A 23,721-nucleotide genomic window follows, 5' to 3' on the forward strand; every position below is an offset into this window, starting at 1 on the left:
AAAATCGAGCTTGGTTAAACGCTATAAGTTAACAGGCCTGTCTGGTACTGATGACTTAAAGGTGAAAATAGACATCAGGAAGGGTGGAAGCAGAATCATAGTCATTTGTTGGAATAACTAACATTTACAGAGTACTAGATGAGTGTTGGGCCTGTACGTGAGATGTATTGCTCAGATTTTTTGTCATGGAACTATTGGTTACGTGTAGCAAGCTGAATCTCACCAGAATTAATCACTTGGTGAGGCCAGTGAGAATTCCCCCAGGGAGGGGCCGGGAACTCACTCATCTGTAGAATAAGGGGCTGTGGGCTGCAAGCCCTGGTATAGCTGTCACAGATGTCCCGTAGATGGTGTTGGCTGCCCCAGGATATGTCATGTCCCATATGAGAAGGAAGTGATAATGTACCTCTTCTTATGTCACATTGATTGAAGCCTGTTTTAAGAACTTCCCTGCATAGCCTTCTATGCTTTTCCCTATCAGAATCTGTCCTGTTAGTTGTGTTTGGACCCATTACTGGTCCTCAGCTTACATAAGTTGCCATTTTGTTCAAATGTTTCACAAATCGAGAAAGAGAAGAAAAACAAAAACATTTATAGGCTCTGTTACCTACGTGAACGTGACATTTCCAAGCTATGGTGAGCTTTGCCGTAATCCAATAGGAATGTCTATAGGAAAGTAACTTGCTGTTACAGCAGGCATCTATTCAGAGAAATGGCTGCAGAAATTGCATTGTAGGGTCCATGTTTATGGTTTCTCAGCAACCCTTATTGACGTCTCCTTGACTGCAAAATTAAAGGACTTTTATTTTTTTGGGTTTTTTTTGTTTTTTTTTTGGCTTGGAAACTCTACAAACTTAGCTGGGGCACCCTGCTATGCTGGGTTCCATCAGGCTAACGCATTATTAAGACTCAAGAATCAGGGCATGGAATTTAGTTAATGACTGATAGTTGTTGCGTGAGACAGGGACAAGGCCTGAGTTTTGTTCACAGTCTGGGGCGCTGAAAGGTATTCAAAACTTTATTTTAAATGTTTACAAATGTAGATATAAGCCCTGCGAAGAGGATCACATTTGTTGATGAGGTATCTCTTCTGTGTCACATTGTAGTGAATGGCCAGTAATTACATACCCACCCAAGTTTTCCTTTGATTTCACTTGGAGTTTGGGGCATGCAAATAATGTGGGGTTAGATCCTACATTATTTATTGGTTTATAATTTACCCTAAAAATAGACTACTTCTTGACTGTGTTAATGAGCGTTTTCTTTCTGCAAAACTTTAAGCACCACCAGGTTTGTCTGCAGGAACTTTTTACTATAGTTTTGGAAAGAATGCCATCAAATGTATTTCCCCCATTTTGAAAGGGAGTGTAAATTATTTTTGTGTCATTATCCCTAGGACCTTAAATGATAAGAAGGAATAACTATAGCCATTTAAAAGAAGTTACTAGGAAAGGACCACAGTGACCTTGTCAGAATGTAATTGCAGGCTAAACTTTCTGGGTGGGCATTCAACACAATACAGAAAGAGTAAAATCTTGGTTGGAGCTGCCAGGTCTCATTATTTCCAGTACAGTTTAACTTTTCCAGCGTTGATGGGGGGGATGGGGAGTGGAGAATGAAGTAAACAGCTTCAAAGCAGTAGGAGCATACTAAAAAAAAAAAAAAAAAAAAAAAGTTTGAGCAAAAACCAATTTAGTAGTGATATAATTACAATCAGAGAAATAAAGTGTTTTCTGCAGGTTGCTTACGGCTTGTCTTCTCCACCCTAACCCCCTGCAGGAATGGGAGCTCGTGGTACTGGGGAAGTTGAAGTGGAACCTTGCAGCTGTCACCCCGCATGATTTCATTGAGCACATTCTACGGAAGCTGCCTCTACCTAAAGACAAGTTGGTTTTGATCCGAAAGCATGCACAAACGTTCATTGCCCTTTGTGCCACAGGTAGGCTAAGGTGCTCTGGGTATGCCTGCATGTGATGTGATGGAAAGATGAGTTGCTGGTGGCACAAAGACTTTTCGTCTCTGGATCCTTATTGTGGTGTGGAAAGAGCTGTTCTTGCTCTTGGGACTGTTTGCAAATAAGCCTTCGTGCTGTGTACTGATGATCTTGTAACGGGGAGCTGTAAAGTGCCGGCAGTTCTGTACCTGCTGACTAATGCATGGTGCCAGTAAGACTGAATTAGTGTGATTTTCTGTTTTGCCCGATTCACTACACTTTTCAAAGGGCCACAGATTGTTTGTACAAACAGATACGGGATAGCCAAAGTAGTAGAAGCGTCACGACATAACATTCATTTTGGGCTAATGACAAGTTTTATAACTTTAACTGGACCCTGTCCAGTTAATGTGCCTGTTACGTTACTGAAGCACAGGGAATGCAAATGTTAGAAGTAATTTAAAAAAAAACAAACAAAAAACACAAACAACCCAGAACATTAGGATTCTTTCTCAAACTTGTTTTCAAGTAAGCAGCGAAACTACTCCTTTTGTAAGGAACCACTATGTTTTCCTTTTTTCCTGTGTTTGGTTGTACATGGTTTCTGAAGTGTTACGTAAGAGCAAAAGTCTCTATTCCATGGAAACAATTACTAGATATTGATCTGTAAAATTCTGTTTTGTTTTTTTTTTTCTTGTATACAAAAGCTAAAGTACCCTAATTTTCATTAGAAGGATTAACACTATTAGACTTTCACAGGAGCTAAATCTGGAGCGGATGGGCAGCATGCTATGTTTTACAGGGGTGTTTCGGGGTAGTACATGACTTAATGTGTAGGTTCTCTACAGTTTGATATGCTTAGTCTTTTGTGATGGGAACTTGATGTGCAGTTATGAGAGAGTCATTTTCCACTGGGTATTTACAGAGGGAAAAGGAACATCAGCTACAGCTTTTGGGTCATACAGATGCATAACTGCTTACCAATATGCCTGCTTTTTTGGTGTTTGAGATGTAGAGACTGTTTTTACAATGTAGGCCAGTTTTTGCTACCTCAGCTGATATGTTTTAAAAAATGCTAATTTGGACTGCTTTAGGGTGATTAACATTTCAGTTACTGCAGTGCTGTAGCTTTCCCTTTTTTTCCCACTGTTGTGTGATCCCTTTCAGGCAGAAGGACATGGAGCTCATTAGAAATACTGCTCCAAATCTACAGGATCAATCTTGGTAAGCCATCAGATATCTCTGGCCTAATTAGTATTTTACTTTAAAATTAATCGATTACATCAGCTTCATACTGGCTTTGCATTCTCTCCCTGCCCACTTAATGCTACCCTACTCTTTTCAATGCTGTTCTTACTCTCCTATGTGAAAAAAAGACCCTTCTTACCAATCTTATTTCCAGATCCAGTTGTTATTTCCTTTTTTTCTCTTATTTCTTATGGAGGTCTCTTCATCAGCCACTCTATTTCTTCTTTCCCTTTCTCCCTGAGAGCTTCTGCTCTCTGCCAGCTTGGATTAAGCCTGTTGTTTCGTTTCTCCATTTGCATTCTTTCAGCTAGATGACCTCCTTTGACATATGACGTGACATGACAGACTTTTCCCTTGCTCCTTCCATGCATGTGTCGAGCCTGTTTTTGATTCTTAAACATTACTAGACCTGGTCTTAATGGTTGGCTAATGGCTTCAGTCAGAGCTCGTTTTACGTCCTGATTCATCTCAGTGTGATGACTTCTGCTCTCCAATAGTTTTTCAGTCTCTGCATTTTTCTCTCTGTGCCTCTCTCCCCATTCATTGTAGTGAGTAACGATTCACATGAGCATGACTTAAACTGGAGCATGACTCTCCTTGCTGTTAGTTCCATATGAACATACTACTTCTAGGCAAGACAGAAGCATATTCTCTGAACAAGAGGTTTTCTCTTTCCCCTGCCCTACTGTTGCAGTGCTTTCTGAAGCCTCATTCTCCTCTGGAAGTATCTGGCAGTGAAGAACTAGGTCTAGAACTAGGTCTGCCTGTGTTTGTAAAGCAGCATCTGTGCCAGCAGGATACTGCTGAGTGAGGGAGAGCATAGTCTTTTGACTGGGAACTGACTGTACATAGGACAGCTTTCTTGAAGCTGCTTCACTCACTCACTGCACAGTAACAGCGTTCAGATGTGTCAGCATGTGCTGACACATGCTTGTCTTTCACAACATCATTCATTTTCTTACCCTGCTAGTGGCTACTGCTGTAAGCTAAAATCTTCTTCAGGAATCTTGTGAATCTTAAAGGCACTGAGAGCTGCAAACAGACTCTCTGCATTTACTGTATAGTAAAACCAGATGCTTACCTCTGTTTCAGAGTAAGAGGATCCTACTTACTTGCAAGCCCAAGATAAATCATTATTTTGACCTCCAGAGTCACATCTCTTTACCGCTCTTATCCTAGCTATATCTGTTAGTAACTTTTTATCCTTCATTGCTCATGCCATGGGCCCATTTCATGTGTTTCAAGTTGCAGAGTTGTACCTGGAGGAGCAGGAAATGTCCTGACTGCAGAGCTATATACCTGACTTGCCACATTGCAGACAGGAGGAAGACCTCCTGTCCTCGTTTCCACCACTACAGCTTGCCTTTTATTCTTCTTTTAGGTTGTGCAGCATTAGAGATGTCTGACAGCTTCCCTGTGCTAAGCTGTCACGATGGAGGCTGTGCATGGCACTGTTTTGGCAGAGGATAGATTTTTGTGTCTATGGACTGACGAAGGAATGGTTTTTGAGGGAGGAGAGGCAAACCAGGCTTCCAATAAGAGGAACTGTGCATTTCTGGGCACAGGCAGCAATGGAGAAGCTAATAACAGTGAGCAGATTTTGGGCATTTTATGTGAATGGTGTATAAAACTTGAAAGCAGAAAGCGCTGCAGATTCTCAGAGAGAGAAGGCAACTGTATAGATCTCTAGACTCATCTCTTTTGTATGGACTTTTGCTTTTGTATTTCAGTTTTAAGCCAGTTTTGTAGTGTGTGTTAGATATCTGCCCACTGTTTCTGGGGCTTTAACCATCTATGCTTGAAAGCTAAAAAGGGTGAAACGTGTTGTTTGCTGTTCCCTCCCCCTCATGTGTGTGGGTCTTTGTTTGTTTACTTCTGGACCAAATCAGACAGAAGTTCTGTGAAAATCAGTGCAATGGAAGTGTTGTGTGAGCAAAGACTGCAATTACTGCCCTAATCCTGGTGACCTAGAGGATAACCACATGGAATGCTGTGTAACACCGAGAGGTTCTCAGGGCTCCTGCTGGGCAATGTGCTGTGCATTCTTTCCTTTTTAGCCAATGTGAGACATTTTAGGTTCGGTCCCTGCAGAACGTGAAATGCACTACATGTTTTAGTTGGGATCTGCTCTTCACAGAGAGAGGAAAAAAATAAAAAGTCCACGGAGACTTTTAAGTGGATCAGACTCATAGAAGGAAAATAAGTGTTGTGAAGTAATAGTAGTTGCATAAATAGTTCTTGCATGACACATGTCAGAAGAAAGAATAATCCTCATGATTTTATTGCTAGGCAAAGACAATTTGCTTATTCCTGGGAAGGACAGTTCATATTAGTATATCAAGCTCTCTGTCAGAGTGAAGCTGCAAAAGCCATTACTGGTCCATCAGCAAGTAGGCAGGGCCTGGGGTGTACTTGTATGGGCAGAACCACTCCTTAAGTTGCAGAACCATCTGACTGGGGAGGATGAGGCGGAAGAAGATGAAGGAAAAGAGCCTTTGCTGACATATGCTGGCAGAATTCCTGTGCTGTCAGATAAGTTACTGTTCTTCCTACCTGTTGCAGTTTTGACCTTCTGATGGCTTAAGTGCTAAATGTAATCATGATCTTGATTAAGTTATCATATTGAATTTGTAGAACAAATTACAATAATCATAAAAAATAGTTGTTCAGAAATAGTTTATCATCAGCTAATGAGCGTGTTGTGTTGAGTGCTCATATACTTGCTTATGTAAAGTGCTCAGCATGTTTTCCAGTCTCTATCTCACTTGGGTTGTGAGATAGCATTAGCATTTAGGATGGTTTAAATACATTCATACCAAGGCCAATCTTTTTAGCATTAGTATAGCCTATGAGTAGAATTAAATGTCTGCCCTCCCACCTACCTCAAAGGAAAGGAGCACTTACATCTGCATCCTATTTTACTTAATAGTCTTTTCTTTGGTTATACTTGGCACTGGTGTAACATTTTTTGAAGTGCTAAGAAGTCAGCTGATTATGCCTTTAAAAGCAGTAATAGTTAACACTGGGGAAAAAAATTCTGTGCATTGTGAAGTACAAAAGCAAGAGGAAAAAAGAATCTACCAACTGCATTCAAAAAAGCATGTGAACGAGTGTTCATGTGCTTTTTTTTTTGAAAGCAGCTGATAGAAAGTGCATGCACTTGGATCAAACCAGGCAAGAATCAAAAGCATTGCGTGTATTGTTTTCCTATGATTTTTTTGTTTTTAAACTTATCTCCTAAAATGAAAATTCATGCTTTTCCTCATGGTAATATCACTGGCTGGGTAAAGTTCAAGGCTAGGTGAAATTGAGATGTAAGCATTTAAATAGCAGTTTATAGACGGATATTGTTGGTTGTCATTATTCTGTTCTCCTGACGGACTTAACACACCATTCTTTACATTTTCTTTTCTCCCATCCTTAAGAACTGTTTTCAAGACAGGAGTTTCCTGTGCTGTTTGTTCGCAGAGCTGCAAATGCCTCTGTCAAATTCTAGGGATGAATGCTGGCTGTTAGAATAATGGCCTGCAGCCAGAGCAGTAACAGAGGTCATTGTAAGAAGGTGGAGTTTGCACCTGATCTTGGCACACTGAGGATGTTCAGCGTGGTGTTGATGTACTTTGCCTTCTAGCAGTTTTCTTGCACAGGCAACTGTGAGTTCCCGCCTCTGGTTGTATCCTTTAGTCTGACTGCCAACTTCTGATTTTCCTGATTTAGATACATAGTGAAGTTCACTGGATCTGCTTGCAGGAGTGAGCCAGCAAAATAGCTCAACTGTTCTTCGCAGGGTACCTGACTATTTGTCAGTTTTGCTGCATGTGCAGAAAAAACATTCTTGGCATGTGCATACATTGGTGTAGAGCATACTGTTTGAAAGAAGAATGTCTACTGTCTAGGTACCCTGATTTGTTCTGGCTGTCTGGTCCATAGCTGGCTGTCTTTCAAATGATGCTGTTTCTTACACTTTTTTTTTTTTTTTTTTTTTTTTTTCTTTCCAGCCCTGAAATTGCCTGTAGAAGTCAAAGGGTTGTGCAAGGTTGGACTAGATTTTTATTATCTTTCAAGGAAAAAAAAGATAGTTGGAGATGAGGATGGTTCACTGTGCTTATTACCTGGGGATAATAGAAGGCAAAACAAATCCTGCTTTCTAAAAAGCCATTTCTTTCCTTGAAGTGTTTGAATGTTTCTATTTTCTTAGACTAGACATTGTTGTGCTACCTCTCTTGCTTTCAGCAAGACTTCTGTATTTTGATGTAGAGTTGCAAAGTTAAAAGTCAGTGCTATGTCTTGAGAGCAGGCACTGGGTTTGCGTTAACCAGGGTTATGTGTGTATCTGAAAGAGAGATCTAGCTCATAGCCTGATTTCGGGTGTCCTGTAAGAAGTTCTTGTTATAAGATTCTCTCTCTAATTCAGATTTTATCAGCACCAGCATGTATTTTAAGTGAAAATACATGTCTAAAAGCCAAATGTTTTAAATCCGCTCCTCCCTTTTATTTTATTTTATTTATTTTTATTTTTTTTCTTAAATGTCAGGACAAGCTTTTGTCCTGTAAGTCTGGGGGTGGGTTTACCTGTAAGGATGACAAGATTTGAGTTATAACTGAGGAATTGGGGTATGGGGATTATAATCTAAAATGACATGTAAAAAGCTTGTTTGGAATTTCTTTATAAAATGTAAGAGACTTGGGGAGGGGTTTTGCATCCCATCAGATATGGTGCTTAATACTTACGCTTTCATTGCACCTTGAAAAACATTTCACGTAGTTATTACTTTGTTTGAATATGGAAATATGTTAATTAATGCCTTTGTTCCACTGCCTGCTCTTTTCCTCAGCTTTTTCTATTCAACCCTCTAGGTGGCCTAGCACAATGTGGCTTCTTTTCTTTCAATGAGCTCTTTCTGCACTAATAGGGTCCAGGGTGATGTGGAGAACCATGTGCACAAAATTGGTCCACCACCCCCCCCATCCCTTTATGGGCATGTCAGGTTAAATTCATATCAGCAGGAGGGTCACTGTCATGATTTTCAATAGCGTAAGATGAGGTGATGACTTCAGACAATGGTGCCACACTCTCCATTTGGAGACACTTGCCTCACCAGTTGCATTAGTTAATTAATATGCTAAAAATAGGGGCGAGTGATACAAATCACTGCCTGTTGTACAACAAAGGCTGGGCATGTGTAGCTTTGATAGCCAAGTTTATGGTGCTTGTTATGGAGGGAAGTTAGTTTAGAGCTAGAGGCAATGTAAGACTTTCAGGATGCTGAGCTTTAGTCAGTCTGGGCCTCTGGCCATTTGCTTGCTGTCTCATTTGCATTATGAATGACATTAAGGGAACTAACAAGGTTACTGGACATAGAAATGTTCTCATGTGACCCCACGTGGAAGCCGACCTACAGCAGTGCTAGTTGGCAGGGGCACTGTGGCTCTTTTATTTGGCTTCCTAGAAGACGGTTTTTGGGAGTGTGCAACTTGCAGGTATAAAAGAAAAACCAGTGTTCACGTAATATGGAGATCCTAACGTAAGCTTCCGGGAGCCAAGGAAGTTCGAAGGGGATGCTGGACATGTGGCTTGAGCTGTACTGAGCATTGATTTGACATCTGGTGACAGGACAAGGAGCAGTGGATGCAAGTGGGACATAGGAGGTTCCACATAAATATGAGGAAAAAATTTCTTCAGAGTAAGGGTAACAGAACACTGGAACAGGCTGCCCAGAAAAGTTGTGGAGTCTCCTTTGGAGACATTCAAAACCCACCTGGACATATTCCTGTGTGACCTAATCTAGTTGTTCCTCCAGGGGGATTGGACTAGGTAATCTTTCAGGTCTCTTCCAATCACTGACATTTTGTGATTCATTGGGTGCACAGCATAAGCATCCCCCATTACTCTTTTCTTCCCTGCCAGACACCTTGAGTAATGCTGTGTTGTGGAAGTACTCACAAGGATGTGGGCATCTGGGCCTTCAGGAGGATCTGTTTCCCTGTTGCTGGCATGAATGTTGGGTTGCAGTGGAGGCATTTTATTCTTACCTGCTGCATTGTAGCTACTGTACAGACCATCCAAACTCTGTAAGAGTCATTTATTTATTTATTTATTTATTTTTACAATGTCTTACCTGAAAATTGCAAGAAAGAGGAATAAATTGTGGAAAATCAGTTGTCACTGGTATTTCCCTAGTTCTTGTGCACAATTAGAATGCAGTTTGGTAAGTCTGAAAATCAAATACTAGAGATGCATCCCACCACCTCCTTGGTAAAGCACGGCATTGTTCCTGCTAATGAACAAAAGGATTTGCCAAATACAAGTCAGTACTCTCACAGGTATTAAGCAGGTATTGTCTCTCAGCCTACTTTGTTATGCATGTTATCAGCCAGTAATGCCATCAGCTCCCATGACAACTTGCTGTGTCTGGATGTCTGAATGTGTCTGAAATGTACTGAAGTCAAAGAGCCTGAACTCATTGTTCCCAGTTGAGGGCTTAACCTGGGGACACTAAACCCAAGCAATTGCAGCATGTGCAAGAGTGGAAGCAGATCTGTGAAGATATCTCCTTCCCTAATTCCTTTCTGTAAAAATTAGTGGATTCACTCATGAGTCACTCTGTGGGAAAATGTTCTTGGGACCCATAAATGTTGCTTGAATATTTTTCAATTTTATAAACATTTTTTACTTTCTTCAGGGGCTGAATGAATTACAGAATGGCATGGCTTGGAAGGGACCTTAAAAATCATCTAGTTCCACTCCACTTTTCTGTGGGCAGGACTGTCAGCTGCTAGGTCAGTTTTCCCAGGGCCCCGTACAACCTGGCCTTGAACACCTCTAGTGGGGGGCATCCACAGCTTCTCTGGCAAGCCTGTTCTAGTGCCTCACCACCCTCCCAGTGAATCTCCCCTGTTCTAGTTTAAAACCGTTTCCCCTTGTCCTCTCACTAGCCACCTGTGTAAAAAACAGTTGGATTTTCTCCTGTTACAAGCTTTCTCTTAGTATTGGAAGGCCATGATCATAGAATCATTAAGGTTGGAACTTAAATCATCTAGTCCAATCACCAACACATCACCACCATTCCACTAAATTATGTAGTCAGTGTTGCATCTGTCCTTCTCTTGGAAAACTCCAAAAATGGTGACTGTAACATCTTCCTGGGCAGCCTGTTCCAATACCTCACTACCCTTTCTGAGAATGTTGGGGGTTTTTTTGTGGTTTTTTTTTTTTTTGTGTTTTTTTTTTTTTTTTTTTTCTTTTTTCTGAACATCCAACCTCAAACTTCCCTGGCGAACCTTGAAACCATTACTTCTGGTCCTATCACTAGTTAGTTACTTGGCAGAATGAGACCAACCCTCACCTCGCTACAACCTCCTTTCAGATTGTTGAGACAATGACCTGAGCTTCCTCCAAACTAAACAACCCCAGTTCCCTCAGCTGCTCCTTGTAATATTTGTGTTCCACACTCTAGACCAGCTTTGTTACCCTTCTCTGAACATGCTCAGGGCCTCAATGTCTTTCTTGTAGTGAGGGTCCTAAAACTGAACACAATATTCAAGGTACAGCCTTGCCAATTAGGAGTTCCCAGAGCCTTCTGGACAGTCATTCAAACATATAAATGTTTACTTACTTTACAAAAATACCTGTTTATTGGAGTCCTGGAATCATTCCTGATTTTCATGGTTGCACTTTGTAAACTGGAGGCTCATGCTTCTTCCACAGAGCCATTAGCTGCCCAGTCTGTGGGTGAGTTTGTGCAGGAATGAGCTGCTGCAACAGTCATCAGATTCAAGACCTAGGCCCTCTAGTAACTGAGAAGAGACAGGATGTCTTAAAAGCAAAGGCTGTTTTGAGCAAGCATCAAGCAAGATGTCTTGTCAGAAGAAGTAGTGAGTTCTGCTTAAGATCTCACTGTATTTATTACATATTCTTGGGGAATGGCTCAACAAGAACTGTAATGGGCAGAAGCACTGAGGATAGCATGTTCTGGGAATGCTTGTGCTATATGTGTCTGGCAGCACTATTTGTTTACACCACATATTTACAAACTGGGCGGTTCCTCTGCAGGATGAATTTATGTGAGGCAAATATGAAGCGCTGATTTTGACGGTGGAATTGTAATTCTCTGAATGTTAGTGTTGTGATTTGTGATGTGCACTGAGATGAGCTCTCACTGGACTGTGTCCGGTACTGACAAGTAAGGGTCAAGGCTCTCCTGCTGACTTAACTGTTAATTAGAGCAATATAAAAATTGTCAAGTCCATCAGCTTTCCTATATATACACTACTACAGTATAATTATTGTTTTTGTAATAATAATGGTTCATACTAACTGGTTCTGTTAGTGGGAATTTACTCATTCAGAAGTATCTGAGTGTGATGTCTTCTGAGCTCAGCTTTTGTGTGTGAAAGAGTCATTTCTGTGCAGCTGTGACCTGCAAGTAGTTGTCTTTTAGTGGCTTCATGAGTCAGGTAAGTCTGTGTGAGGATTTCAGCTCTTTCCTTTATTTCCCTAGTTCTGACATCCATTCTCCTGTCCCTGTGGGTAAATGTTATCACCAGAATCACAGTTTTCTCTGTTCCTCGTGGATACCAGGGACGTACTTTAGCCTGGAGAACAGTATGACATCTCCACAACTGTTCCACTGTCTGCCACTTAAGCATTTGGGAGACTGAGGGAGAAAAAAGCTCTGTTTAAAACTTCTGCAGTCACACAGAAATCATCAGAATTCCAGTATTTATGCTAGCTAAATAGAGAAGACTTGGCACGTGTCCTAAGCAGAAGGGCAGTTTTTAGTATCCATGTGACTGTATAAGTAGACTGAATGCATCAAGAGCTTTCCTTTTTTTTTTTTTTTTTTTTTTGTACTAGATATTGCTTGGATTTCTTTCTCCTCCTCCAATGGAAAATTGGTAGAGAAGTGTTTATTAATGAGCTATTGCTGATTAAAACAACTTGCAAACTAAGTTTTATGTTAGGAAGGTATTTGTAATCTAGAAAAAATGAGGATCATGTTAGGTGAAAGAAGTACAGGTAAGCCAGTGCCTACAGCAGGATAAAACACAAGGTTGCCTTATAAAGGTCACAAGAGCATTCAATTTAATTTTCACTTATCTCCTAATTTCCACAGATAGGTGAGAAGTTTTGAAATGCCTTTCAACTTGTCATTACTATTATTTTTTAAGAAACAAATGTGGCATTTGTTTTTTCTTTGATGGCATAGCTGTAAGTATTCTCATTTGCTAATTGCAAAGGTACTGAACATAGAGTAGTAAAGATGAATTGTTAATTAAAATCTCTTTCCCAAACAGCTCTTTAAATGCTTGAGTTAATCAAGTCTTTAAATTTGATGTGATTTAAAATCTTAGTTCATTGTTTTTTGAAACCTTATTCCAGTTAGTTTTCTATTTATACATGGAGCTCTAATGTGACTAAGATCCAAATTTCTGATGTTGATTACAGAAAGCCTTTCTCTTCTTTCCTTTTTTTTTTTTTTTTTTACTAAGTCTGTTGAAAATTTTCCAGATTTTCTTTATGCATCAATGAGAATAAAAGACTAAACTACATTTCCATCTTAATTTGCAGATCTGTTTCATCTCCTTTGACTACTTGTGATGAGTAGTGTGACTAATGAGCTCAGTCAGACCCAGGAGTTTTTCTACGTTTTTACTCTTGGGTGTGGCTTTTATGTTGATGCCTCTGTTCTGCAGCTTTTCTGGTCTGGGCTTGGACTAATTCCCAGATCTGTTCTTACAGATTTTAACTTTGCCATGTACCCACCATCAATGATAGCAACTGGAAGTGTGGGAGCAGCCATCTGTGGCCTTCAGCTTGATGATGGGGACAGATCGCTCTCTGGTGACAGCCTAACAGACTTTCTGGCCAAGATTACAAGCACAGATGTGGTGAGTGTCATGGATTCCTGTTCTTGTTTCACTTCTGAGAACCCTGTGGAAAAACTGAGCTGTCCATCAAACTTGGCCTAATCCTGAGAGCCCAATGGAGTGAAGGGGAGGGGGGGGAGTTCTACTGCAAGTGGACACCTTGTTGGAAGACCTCTGGATGTCCAGAGCTCCTTGACCTCATGGGAATCACTCCTCATCATCATGTTCTGTTCAGCAGCTTTGTGAGTAGAGCCTGCTTTGCCTCATCTTGTACTTGGGCCTACTCCATCCACCGTGACTGATGCTGAGGCTTGTTATAGGGGAGCAGTCACCTTTAGTGCCCTAGGGCTCTGATGTAGAATAGCAGACAGCATCTCCCTATAGCTTAAGGTAAACTAGTATGTGCACAGGAACAGCAGGCCTGCGCTCCCAGTCTTGAAACTGCTGTTCTGACCCTCACTGGGATACCTTCCAAAAATCTTTGGCATAAAGGAGGAGAATACTGAGCTAATCCTCCAGCGCCAGCATAGCAGGAGATGGGTATGACCCAAGCTGTCTGGATTTCTGTCGCTAACCTCATTGTAAGCACTCATTTTAAGAAATTAATGCTTCAGATTGTCAGGAAGTCCTTTTGTCAATAGGGAGGTGGATCTGATATTGATTCAGTAGTGCCTGAAAAGTGATTTAGTGAGTACATACGAAAAATGCAGACCAGGCAGGTCTGCATGATAGACTGAGCTGGGAGGACTAAAAGGGAATGCTCAGATCACCTTTACTAGGAGTGGTAACTCTCCAGTTGCATTGCTACGTTGGTAGTGGGCCATGGAAGGTAGAGTCTGTGCTACTGCAAATCCATGTTCCTTGATCTGTGGAAAACATGAGTTTAATCTGTTGATAACCTGACAAGTTTTGCCATGTTGAAGTACACCTGAAAGAAAACGAGTGGGACCTAATGGAAGGCAGGCCACAAATAAAATACTTACCATAAAATTATCAGTTACCAATGTGTCCTTAACCCTTTATCCTTAACCTGTGTTCAACATAAATCCTCTAACAGCTTGTGGAGTAGATATTCTGTGCGATTATTAGATTTGTAATAACGTTGTGAAGAGAAAATTGGTGGTGTTTTTTGGTTTTTTTTGTTTTTTTTTTTTTTTTTTTTTTTTTTTTAAAAACGTTCTAAACGTTCTAAATTTGGGCTAAACTTTAACGTTCTAAATTTGGGCTAAAATATTCCAGTTTAACTGAAAGGGAAGAATTTCAGTTTTTTTTCTTTCTTTAGGTGAACTGAGTCTAATTTCAAAGTGCATTTCTAGGTCTTCCCGTTTCTTTTGGTTGGAAGTGAATTTTGCAAAGGAAAAGAAACATTACCAATTCTGAATGCTTGTAATGTAAATCATGTAGCTTTTGAAATTAAATATACACTCATTTCAAGTGAAAGTTTCACATAGGTGATTTGCCTTTTTGTGCCATTTTTATAGACATGGAGGAACAGTGGTGGTACATTGCAGTAAACAGCAGAAGCACGCAAGAAGAATCCTATATAACAGTTCAGACTTCATGGCCCTATGCAAGTAATGCATAGCACTCATTTGTATGGTTGTTCCGTTTAGAGCAAGAAAATCTATAAAGTTTACTTAATATATTTAGAAAACAAGAATTATCAGTTATTAAAATTGGCAGTTATTGGCTGACTGAAATTTTCTACTTGGGTGTTTGATTGGATGCAATGTGGTAAGTTTTGGATGCAGCATCCATCAAATGTCAGGAAGGACTCTAGACTCTAGATATCAAGTTAACAGATGTGAGTGGACATGAGAAAATTGGATAAAGGAAGACTAAGATTTATAAAAGACTTGAGACTTGTTAATATGAGTGCTGCTTTTGGTAATAGTCGTGGATATCCTAATAATAAGGAAAACTGTTGCTGCTATCCATTGAGAGCTTGTGGAACTACCAGTAGTATGAATGTTATGGAGTTTTGGAAAGATTGGAACTATCCTGATTTTGCTTGTTACATGGAAAAGCAAGGTGAAATGGACTCCTTGACTGCTTCTTGTTTTCATGCTCATTTTTACTGATGTATGCCCCACAACCATTTATGTCCTTGTGTTTCAAACCCCATCCTGGGACTCATCTAATTTAAATATGAGGGAAAGACCATCTGTTCTTGTTTTGAAGTTGATGATGGGGAGTTGCTTGGCTTCTAAGAATACAGTGTTGTCTGAGTCAGAGAACTTTAAAGATGCAATTTTTCCATCACTAGACCATGTTCCATACCCGTGCACTCCAGATAAATGTCTGAAACTATTTTCACTTGTCAGAGGGGAGATGCTAGGGTAGTCCTGTCGTGTTTCTCTCTGTTGTATTTAGTAGGTTTTGATCAACCATTGAGTTCTGTCTTTCTGGAGATGTCAGGGAGTTGTTTAGGATAGTCTTCAGTTTCCCTATGCAGTCACATGGATCTTTTTCCTAGCTCATCTTCATTGTGGACAAGTCTGGCTTTCAGAGACAACATGCTGCTGATCATACTCAAGTTTTAGGTGAGGGTAAGCGGGCTCAACATAAGGGGCACACGGGCTACATAACTGGAATCTTGCAAAACACTTGTATTTACCTGGATTCCTCCACAGTAGGGGGAAGGGCATTTCCTATCCTTACCTTGTCAGCATCTGACCATTGCTTTCTGTCTTTGCTGTGGCAATCTGCTCCTTACTCACATTTAGACTAGGCTATTGCAGTTCATGCTGCATGGGACTCTTTTTGGATAACATTTATATACTCAAGCAAGGCTGGACACAGCTGTTTGCTTACGTAGTTGCTTGTTTTGGTGGCGATTAAAGCCACAGGCGATAAAATCACAGGTTTACCTACTCTACCTCCTTTTGTGTTTTTTTTCTGGTTACTGTCAGGTGCGTTGCTGTTCCACCTTCGAGACTGTACTTGAATGAGGATCCCAGCTGTTGCAGAACCTGGCTCTTCCCATGCTCTGTTTGCATATCAGGGTTGTTTTTGAAGGCTTTTAGGGACAAATGAGAAGTCACAATAGGGTGCCTTTCTCTTTGGATTTTCTTTCTTCTACATCTAACAGAACCCTTGTTAATTGACTTTCAGAGAATGCTGCAGGCATATCGTGCAAGATCATGTCAGAGAAGGAATATATGGCTTTTATTTTTTTGCTCTTTTAGGAGCGTTTTTGGATTCTGTTCATTTGATGTTTATGTATTTAAGCTCATGTTATTTCTTATAGGAGATACTGGAAGCTTTCTCAGGTGTCCCAGTGCTTCTTAATGTAAGGCCTTTTTGCAGTACCGTGCAGGTTGTACAACTGTTTCTCATTCTGAATGTTTTAACCTGATCAATTCAGTTTGAAGGAAAATACCTGTCGGAACAGCCTAGGATCTCCTGAATGGTTAGAAAAAAAAGATATAATTTTTCTTGTTGAAAAACTTATCATGCCTTTTCTTTGAAATTTTATTGATGTTTTGGTCAAAAATGTGCTTTTTGCTCTGTCCCAGTGAAAATCTTCCCAAATTTGGCTGAGCTTAAATGTCCTTGAAGGAAAAAAAAAAAAAAAAAAAAAAAATTAAAAAAAAAAAAAAAAAAAAATCACTCTTCCCAAATATCAAAGAATTCTTAGAATGTTACTAGTCACATCCTCTCCAAGAATCTGTTGGCACTGAGAAAAGCTTTCTTCTCTTTGCATCTGATCATAGCCCACAGCAGCACGGACTACTAAAAAGCTTCTTACTGAAGTGAGAGCAACCCTGGTACAAAGGGGATTTCTAGATAATTTTGCTGCTCAAACATTTAAACGTTTAAAGAACTTAGATATGCTGTAATTTTTCAAGATATTCACATGTGGCCAAGTTTGGAAGATGCTCATTTTTGGAGAGCTGGCTGTAGTTCGATCTGTCTCCTGCAAGATTCAAAGTCTCAGATCAGCTGAAAGGAGCCATAATTGTTAACTTCTGCAGAATAGTATATTTTTCATTAGCCAGATATTTAGAAATGGCAGAAATAACTTGGTAGATTTGTTCCCCATGACTTGTGTTTTGGAATTAGGAGCCAGGACTGAAAAATCATCTCACCTGTTAAAGTTTGGGAGACAGGGAAAAGCAGCTGAAAACAGGGTCTCAGAGTTATCAGGCACTCTAAATGATAGGTGGTAACATCAGCGTTATCTGTAAAATATATCGTTGAGAAAAATGTACTGGTTGGATTGTGTAAAAGTTAGCTCAAGGCTTTGTTAATGAAGAGTAAAGACTATTGTAATATACTTTATGCTGGGTCTTAATTAAAATGGAGTGAAAAGCTTCAGTTCTCTGATTTCCTAATTTCTGATGCTTGGAAGTTGTTCTTGCAGTGACACAATAAATTCATCATTGCTGTGTGAATAATGTTGTTTAATAAAGGGAGGTTGGGGAATACCAAGAATTTAGAGCTTGGAGGCTGCAAGAGCATCACAGTGTGAAAAAAGCAAGGTGAACTTATAGAGTTCACAGTTCTGCAGAGGGAAATGCTCTTGTCCCTTCCTGCCTCTTGATAGCCTGCAGAAACCTGTGGGCAGCTGGAAGAGAGTCCTTCCTGACCTGTACAACTTGCAGTAGAGAGCTGCAGGGTTCTGCTGCATGTGGGAAGTGCTGGGGAGTTTTGACATTTTGCAGTTGGCCTCAACTTGTAAATAAAATAAGTTTTCCTGATATGCTACCCAGGCACTATGAGGAATGTAAAGACACCTTCTGAACTGGCCACACTGCATGCTACTGGTATTTGAAACTGTTTTTGAGATACTCAGGAGCAAAGAAGTGTTTTAAAACCCTATCGCTGCATGAAGGAGGTGGAGAGATTGCTTAGCTTGGAAACTGGAACATTTTAATGAGCTTTCAAAAAAAATGACACTGTCTGAGTTAAAGCATGAAAAAATTGAGCTTTAAATTTTCAAGCATATGAAAAAGGAGAATGATAATGACATCCTGTTGTAACTAAACTGCAGAGACTTTCTGAACTTCTACTATTTCTTGAAGATAGTTGAGGGTGCTGTTTTCTAGGAAACAAAACAGTAGCATGAACCGAAAAGCTGAGATCGGTGGAGTTATTTTAGGCAGACACTGGTGTGGCTGAGTGGAGTTTGGCATTAAATGCTGTAATGTGTTGGGTGTTTCATTAAGAATTAGACCAAAAAGATGTTATTAATGAACACCATTTAATTTAGAACTCTGTTGCTGGATGGGCAAACAGCTAGCATGAGTGTTTCCTTCAAAAACACACTGATGTTGTTTTTCTGTGTATCAGTCCAAAGCAGTGCTCTGGACTTTAGCTGAAATGGTACAAGGCATCTTGTCAGTATCATTGTAATGATAACAGTGGTTTTTGATAAATAGCTGTCCTTGGCTATTTGGTGAAGGTTGAATCACAGTCTTAAAAAGGCAGTGACGACTACCCCATGCAAACCTTTAATTATTCCTTCCATCTACCAAAATAATACTCAGAGAGCAACTCTTGGAGAAACTTCAGGACACTCAACAGCCTTATGGGTAGCAAAAATATGCTCTACTGGGTATATTTGAGTGGGCCTTTTCTGATAATTATTGTTCTAAAGAGTCGATAAGAGCTAGTCTAGCACAGCTTTACGCAGTTTTTGCAAGATAGGGATGACACAGTCCAAGCTGTTTTGCTGCCAAAATGGGAACACTTCCTTTGCAATTTCTTGAAGAGGAATCAAGAGGCTGGTAGGCAAATAGTTAACAGGCTTCTTACAGGAAATGCATGAGCTCCCTGTGCATCACTTGGTGGATCATTGCAGTGGAAAAATAAACAGCTTGGCAAGTCAAGAATTTTCATAGCATCTCAGACAAGGACTCCAGTGTGCGCAGTATCCTGTCCCCAGTGGAGCCAGATGCTTCGGAAGAGGATACAAGTATTCCTGTGGTGTAAAACTATGGGATGTGAGGACGGATAACTGTGAATGGGTAAGGGGTAAGCCTGGCGTCTTGAGAGCTTGAGTTCAGTATTCTGCTTTGTCACACATCTGCCTTGGTTGAGTCTCTCTCTTCGCTTCCCAGAAGAGTTGCCATCAGTTTAGCATGTCAGCTTACTAGCCATTTGTCTGGAAGTTGCCTCTTTCTTTGTGCCTGGGATCATTCGTATAAATCATGTGCTTGTCAAACATATTTGACCCAGTTATTGCTTGCATTTCCCTCGAGTCTGGAAAACTGTCTGTATGTTCTCTTGTTCCCCAGATCTCCTAATGGAGGAGAAGTATAGAGGACTGACGAGCTTAAGAAACTACTGCAGTGCTAGATAAATGAAGGTCTTCTCTGTTACAAAGCACCTTAGAGAAGAATTCTAGAGGCTAAAATTTATGCAAATTAGGCATGTAAGGATTTTCAGGCAGACCATATGTGCCTGCATACAAGTCCACAAGTCTCTTTCAAGTCTATTCCTACATGGGACTGGTGTGTTCTGAGAGTATTTGTAAATCCAAGACATACTTGAGGGCCTGTGGTAGGATGCAAAAGAAACCAAACTTTTCTTAATGTTGTGTCAAAAAACAACTATTTGTGAACTGCTGAAAATGTGGATTCAAGCTGTTTTGAAAATGGGGTCCAAAATAAATGGCATTTAAAATATCTGCATTTAAATGCACTATATATGATAGTGCTGGGATTTTTTTTTTTTCCTGAGGTCTGAACAGTCCCTTCAAAAAGATCCTTGCAAATTGCTGTACAAAAATGGTATTTAGTACCATCACATTCAAGAATTTGTTTCCTGTTGAGCTGCAGTATAAAATCATGGAAAACTGTCCTTGAACAGGCAGCATTTGAACATTGTCCCTAAGGCACATACACCATTTATTCTCCTGTTTGCAGTGTTCAGAGCCTGTGGTTTTGGAACCAAGTATCAGGACTTGTTGTATCTCATCCAGCTTTATTTGTTGCAGACCACATTTTGTATGCGAGGAAACAACAGACGAAATAGCCTCCAAAGAAAGGAAGAATGAGATAGTTTCCTAAGTTGTCTTTGCCTGAGTTGGCAGCTGCTCAGGTTCATTCAGCTTTTTGTTCCCCAGTGAGTGCTGTGCGTGTGTAGTAACAATGGGGTGATGCAGTTACACTGTAGGCTAATAGCCGAGTTCCGTCAAATCCATTCATAAATGCAGAGGAGAGTGCAGTGCTGTGAGAGCCAGCCAGCGCACAGAGGAAGTGAGGCCCCCAAGTAATGAGCTCCACATCACAAACATAGCTGTCAGAGCTCAGGGACTGGTGATAGACTGCAGTCATCTGGTTGGAGCCTTGCCCTGACCCTTGCTGCTGCAGATGTGCGACCTGCTTGAGTTGACAAGGGATGCTGATAGCAGCCAGCAGAGCTCCCCTCCAGGCGTCCTCTGCCATGAAGCGGCTTGGTGTAAGGCAGACAAATAGGTTATTTCAGAAAATCCAGTATTTTGATAAGCAATCACAGCATTTAGTAAAGCAGGGTAACATAAATTCACAGCTTTTGTCTAGCAGTTTCAGATATTTGTATACTTGATGGAGAGAAATCAGCAACTTGAAATCTCAAGCTGCATTAAGCAGGGGGGAATGTAAATTAAAGCATGGCATCTGCCCCCTGGATCACCCTGATAGTGTTTTGGCTTTACTGTCACTTTTTCCAGTTCTTCCCTGTTGCTATGAGAAGTACCCACGTGAGCAACAGGAAACCAACAAACTGACTGTTCAAGCAAAGAGTCCAACCAAATCTACAAAATATACTGCTCAAAGTGCTAGAAAAGCTGAAAAATTTCCAAGAAAAATGTGCCAACTTTCAGATACTTCATACTAGTCATATTACATAATCTCTTTGAAATGTTTGGAACAGTAAATTTTTTTTTTTTTTTTCCAGATGGAAATCAGTCAGGCTTATCTGTAATTGATGCTATTTGTCACAGTAGCAGAAATAGTCGCGTTTAGCAGGGTAAATATTTCTGGTTTTAAATTGCATCCAGTAAATGTGAGAGCAGTGAGATAGAATAAATGCAGTAAATGGGCATAATATTCCCACAGCTGCTTTTCAGGATGTTTGGAAGTATGGTGGTGTGCTGATGATCGGTGTTTTGCAAATGAAAGGCTTGGTTGGAGAAGGAGCCCCTGTTTATGTCAACAATGAAGCAGAGGAATCCAGCCCTCTTCTGTATAGATATGTAGGATAGATATGTATGGGAGTATAGATGATACATTCCTCGCTAGAATTACTGTAAATTCCAGCTCTTCAGTGCATGTTTCACTGCTGTTTTCTCAAGTTATCCAAGCAAGGATTACACAACAGCTGAACAGTATTGTCATTTAAAGTATCTTGGGCTTCTCCATTTATCCTATCAAGTCTTGCACCTAAGAAAGTCCTTTTTTCCTTTGTACAATTAGTTTTAAGGAGGAGATATTTAAAGCAGACATCAGGAATGTTAACAATTATTTGTGAAGTTGTTAACCTGTATGTGGAAAGTCGACTGTGCTTTAATACCACGAAGCCAGAAAAATTTTGTAGGGTTCTAAACATTGGGAATTTCAGCACGTGGCAAAGCATCCAGGGTTTAGATCCAGGCTTCTAAATCTTGTTAGGGAATGCGGGAGTGTAAAGAAATACTGGCTACGTGTTTTTTTAGTCACCTGTGTGCATATTTTATGCACATTAAATAATTAAACAATAAACAGTCCTACTGTTGTTCATCTGCTGTTGGTTGTGAAGGTCTGCAGTTTTTGGGTTTAGAAAATCCTTGAGAAATGATCTGCTCCATGACTTGAGCGTTTGCCCTCATACTTGTCATTACAAAGGATTTAATCTCCTTTGCCATTGGCCTAGGACAGTAGTAGCAATGACAGGCCTGCTGAACCCTGCCAACTGCAGTTGTGTTTTCACTGGAGTAGCCAGGCTACGCTTTTGACAGCTGGATGTCCATACTTCCCTGGTAGGGTTCTGAGATACAGCTTTGTGGTTTCTTATTGGTCAATCAGTGCTGCTTATTGAGATTCTGCTGGTGCCCGCCTTAATCTTACACTTCGTGGTAGAGCTAAGATATGTTAAAGGTTATCCAGTATTTAAATTTAACAGAATTAGTGTGGAATTTTGGTAAACAGTAGTGTTGCAGTCTAGTTTATTTCTTAAATGCTGCTATAATGTGTTTTCTCTGAACAGTGGTATTTCTAAGTGAATGCCATTCTGGATGTGCAAAAGCAGGCTGGCTGTGAGGTTCAAACCAGTTTCTGTGCCCCCAAGTGTTTTCCTAAATTTAATTATTGATAAAATAATTAAAATATTGGGAGGCTTGCCAAAGTAAAGCAGAAACTGTGATGCAAAAGGGAAATTGGAAAATTGTGACACACTAAGTACTATGTCCTGAGCCACTGTGGAGAAGACCAGATCCAAGTTCATCACAAGAGCTTACTTCTGCAAGGCAAACCTTCCTGCCTGCTGGAGACAGTGAGCATCAAGTCTGAGAAAAGCACTGATGGTTGCTGACTCTGGTGGCTAGATGCCTGGCAGAACTGGGTGTTATGTGACTTTTCATACCTATCAAGCCCCCTTGCCTTCTGCTTCCTGCTTTCTTTTTTTTTTTTTTTTTTTTTAATCAGACTGGCCATGGTCTTGCAAGATGGAGAAGATGCTTTATGCTTTGCATCTGTTTATTTCAATAAAGCTAGAGAAAATACGTGAACAGATTGTATGAGTTGTGATGAGGTAGTTCTAGAATTTGGAGCAGTTAGGTCTGAAAATTTAGTGACTACCAGTGCAAAGCAAAAGTCTGTTGGTTGGATTGAGTTGAGTGGGATTCCTCACATGATGGCAAATTGCAACCATTGTGGCATTACAAACATTAGTTTCAAAGCTAGGGGACAGTTTAGGTCATATATTAGTATGTTGAAAAGCTCAAGAAAATGAGTTGTATATGATATTCTGTGTGATCTTTACTAGTCTGTTTGCTTTCTTTAAAGATTGTCATGCATGGAAATGGAAATTCTCAATTATTGTTGATAGGAATAACTAGATTCTTCCATTTTACTGGTGATTGCGCCTACCAATCATTTTTACTATCAACATTTCTGTTATAGCTACGAAGTTGCTCATCATAGAACACAGAAAAACATTTATATTCCTTCAACTGCTTTTCAGTTCTAGTAAAACTGTCCAGGAATGAAGAACTCTCCCAAAACATAATCAAATGGGAAAAAAAAGAAGAAACAATAAAGTTAATTGGCTTTTCAGTTCTGCATATGCTAAAGTTAAAATAAAACTATGGAGTGGAAAGTACATGAACTATTTTCATGATTAAATCTACTGGACCATAAAGAAGAATGAGGAAGTTGGTCCATGTGACACAAAAAACAAAAGGAATTACATATATTCTGAAGGAATGGCCTATTCCCTGTATGGCAAAATCTGTAGCCCTTACTTCAGTACATTTTACTGCTCTTTCAAAGAACACCTGCTGAAAATAGTGTAATTCATTTATATTTCTTATTTTATATGATGTTTAAAGTTTTAGTTTGTTCTTGTCAGTACTGTCTAGAGCTTGCAAAATGAAAGTCTACTAGTAAAATATTTATCTGTTCAGCAAAACCATGGATGAAACTTGTAGGGGTTAATACCACCGTCTCAGGGAAAAGCCAGATTGTTTACCCTGATTGCTTTTTCCT

General features: G+C 40.0%; 1 protein-coding gene across 10 annotated transcripts in view; it reads left to right on the forward strand.

Annotated features, from left to right (window-relative positions):
• Positions 1–23,721, forward strand: part of CCND2 (cyclin D2) — a 39,102-nt gene that overhangs the window by 3,898 nt on the left and 11,483 nt on the right. For 4 of the 10 annotated variants that reach the window (XR_008208562.1, XM_052690563.1, XM_052690558.1 and 1 more), the window contains exons 4-6: positions 1,780–1,939; positions 3,101–3,157; positions 12,924–13,072. Coding sequence is in view for 7 of the 10 variants with exons in the window: in XM_052690563.1 (XP_052546523.1) it covers positions 1,780–1,939; positions 3,101–3,157; positions 12,924–13,072 (366 nt within the window). In the remaining 3 variants the exon portion in view is untranslated. Of the gene's footprint in view, positions 1–1,779; positions 1,940–3,100; positions 3,158–7,179; positions 10,430–12,923; positions 13,073–14,532; positions 14,626–15,963; positions 16,160–16,301; positions 16,662–23,721 lie in introns of those variants that run through there. The other 6 variants (XR_008208561.1, XM_052690560.1, XM_052690562.1 and 3 more) reach the window with 6 other exon arrangements.

This window comes from Tympanuchus pallidicinctus, unplaced genomic scaffold (genome assembly GCF_026119805.1).
Source record: "Tympanuchus pallidicinctus isolate F22 unplaced genomic scaffold, pur_lepc_1.0 scaffold27, whole genome shotgun sequence".
Taxonomy (NCBI): Eukaryota; Metazoa; Chordata; class Aves; order Galliformes; family Phasianidae; genus Tympanuchus; species Tympanuchus pallidicinctus.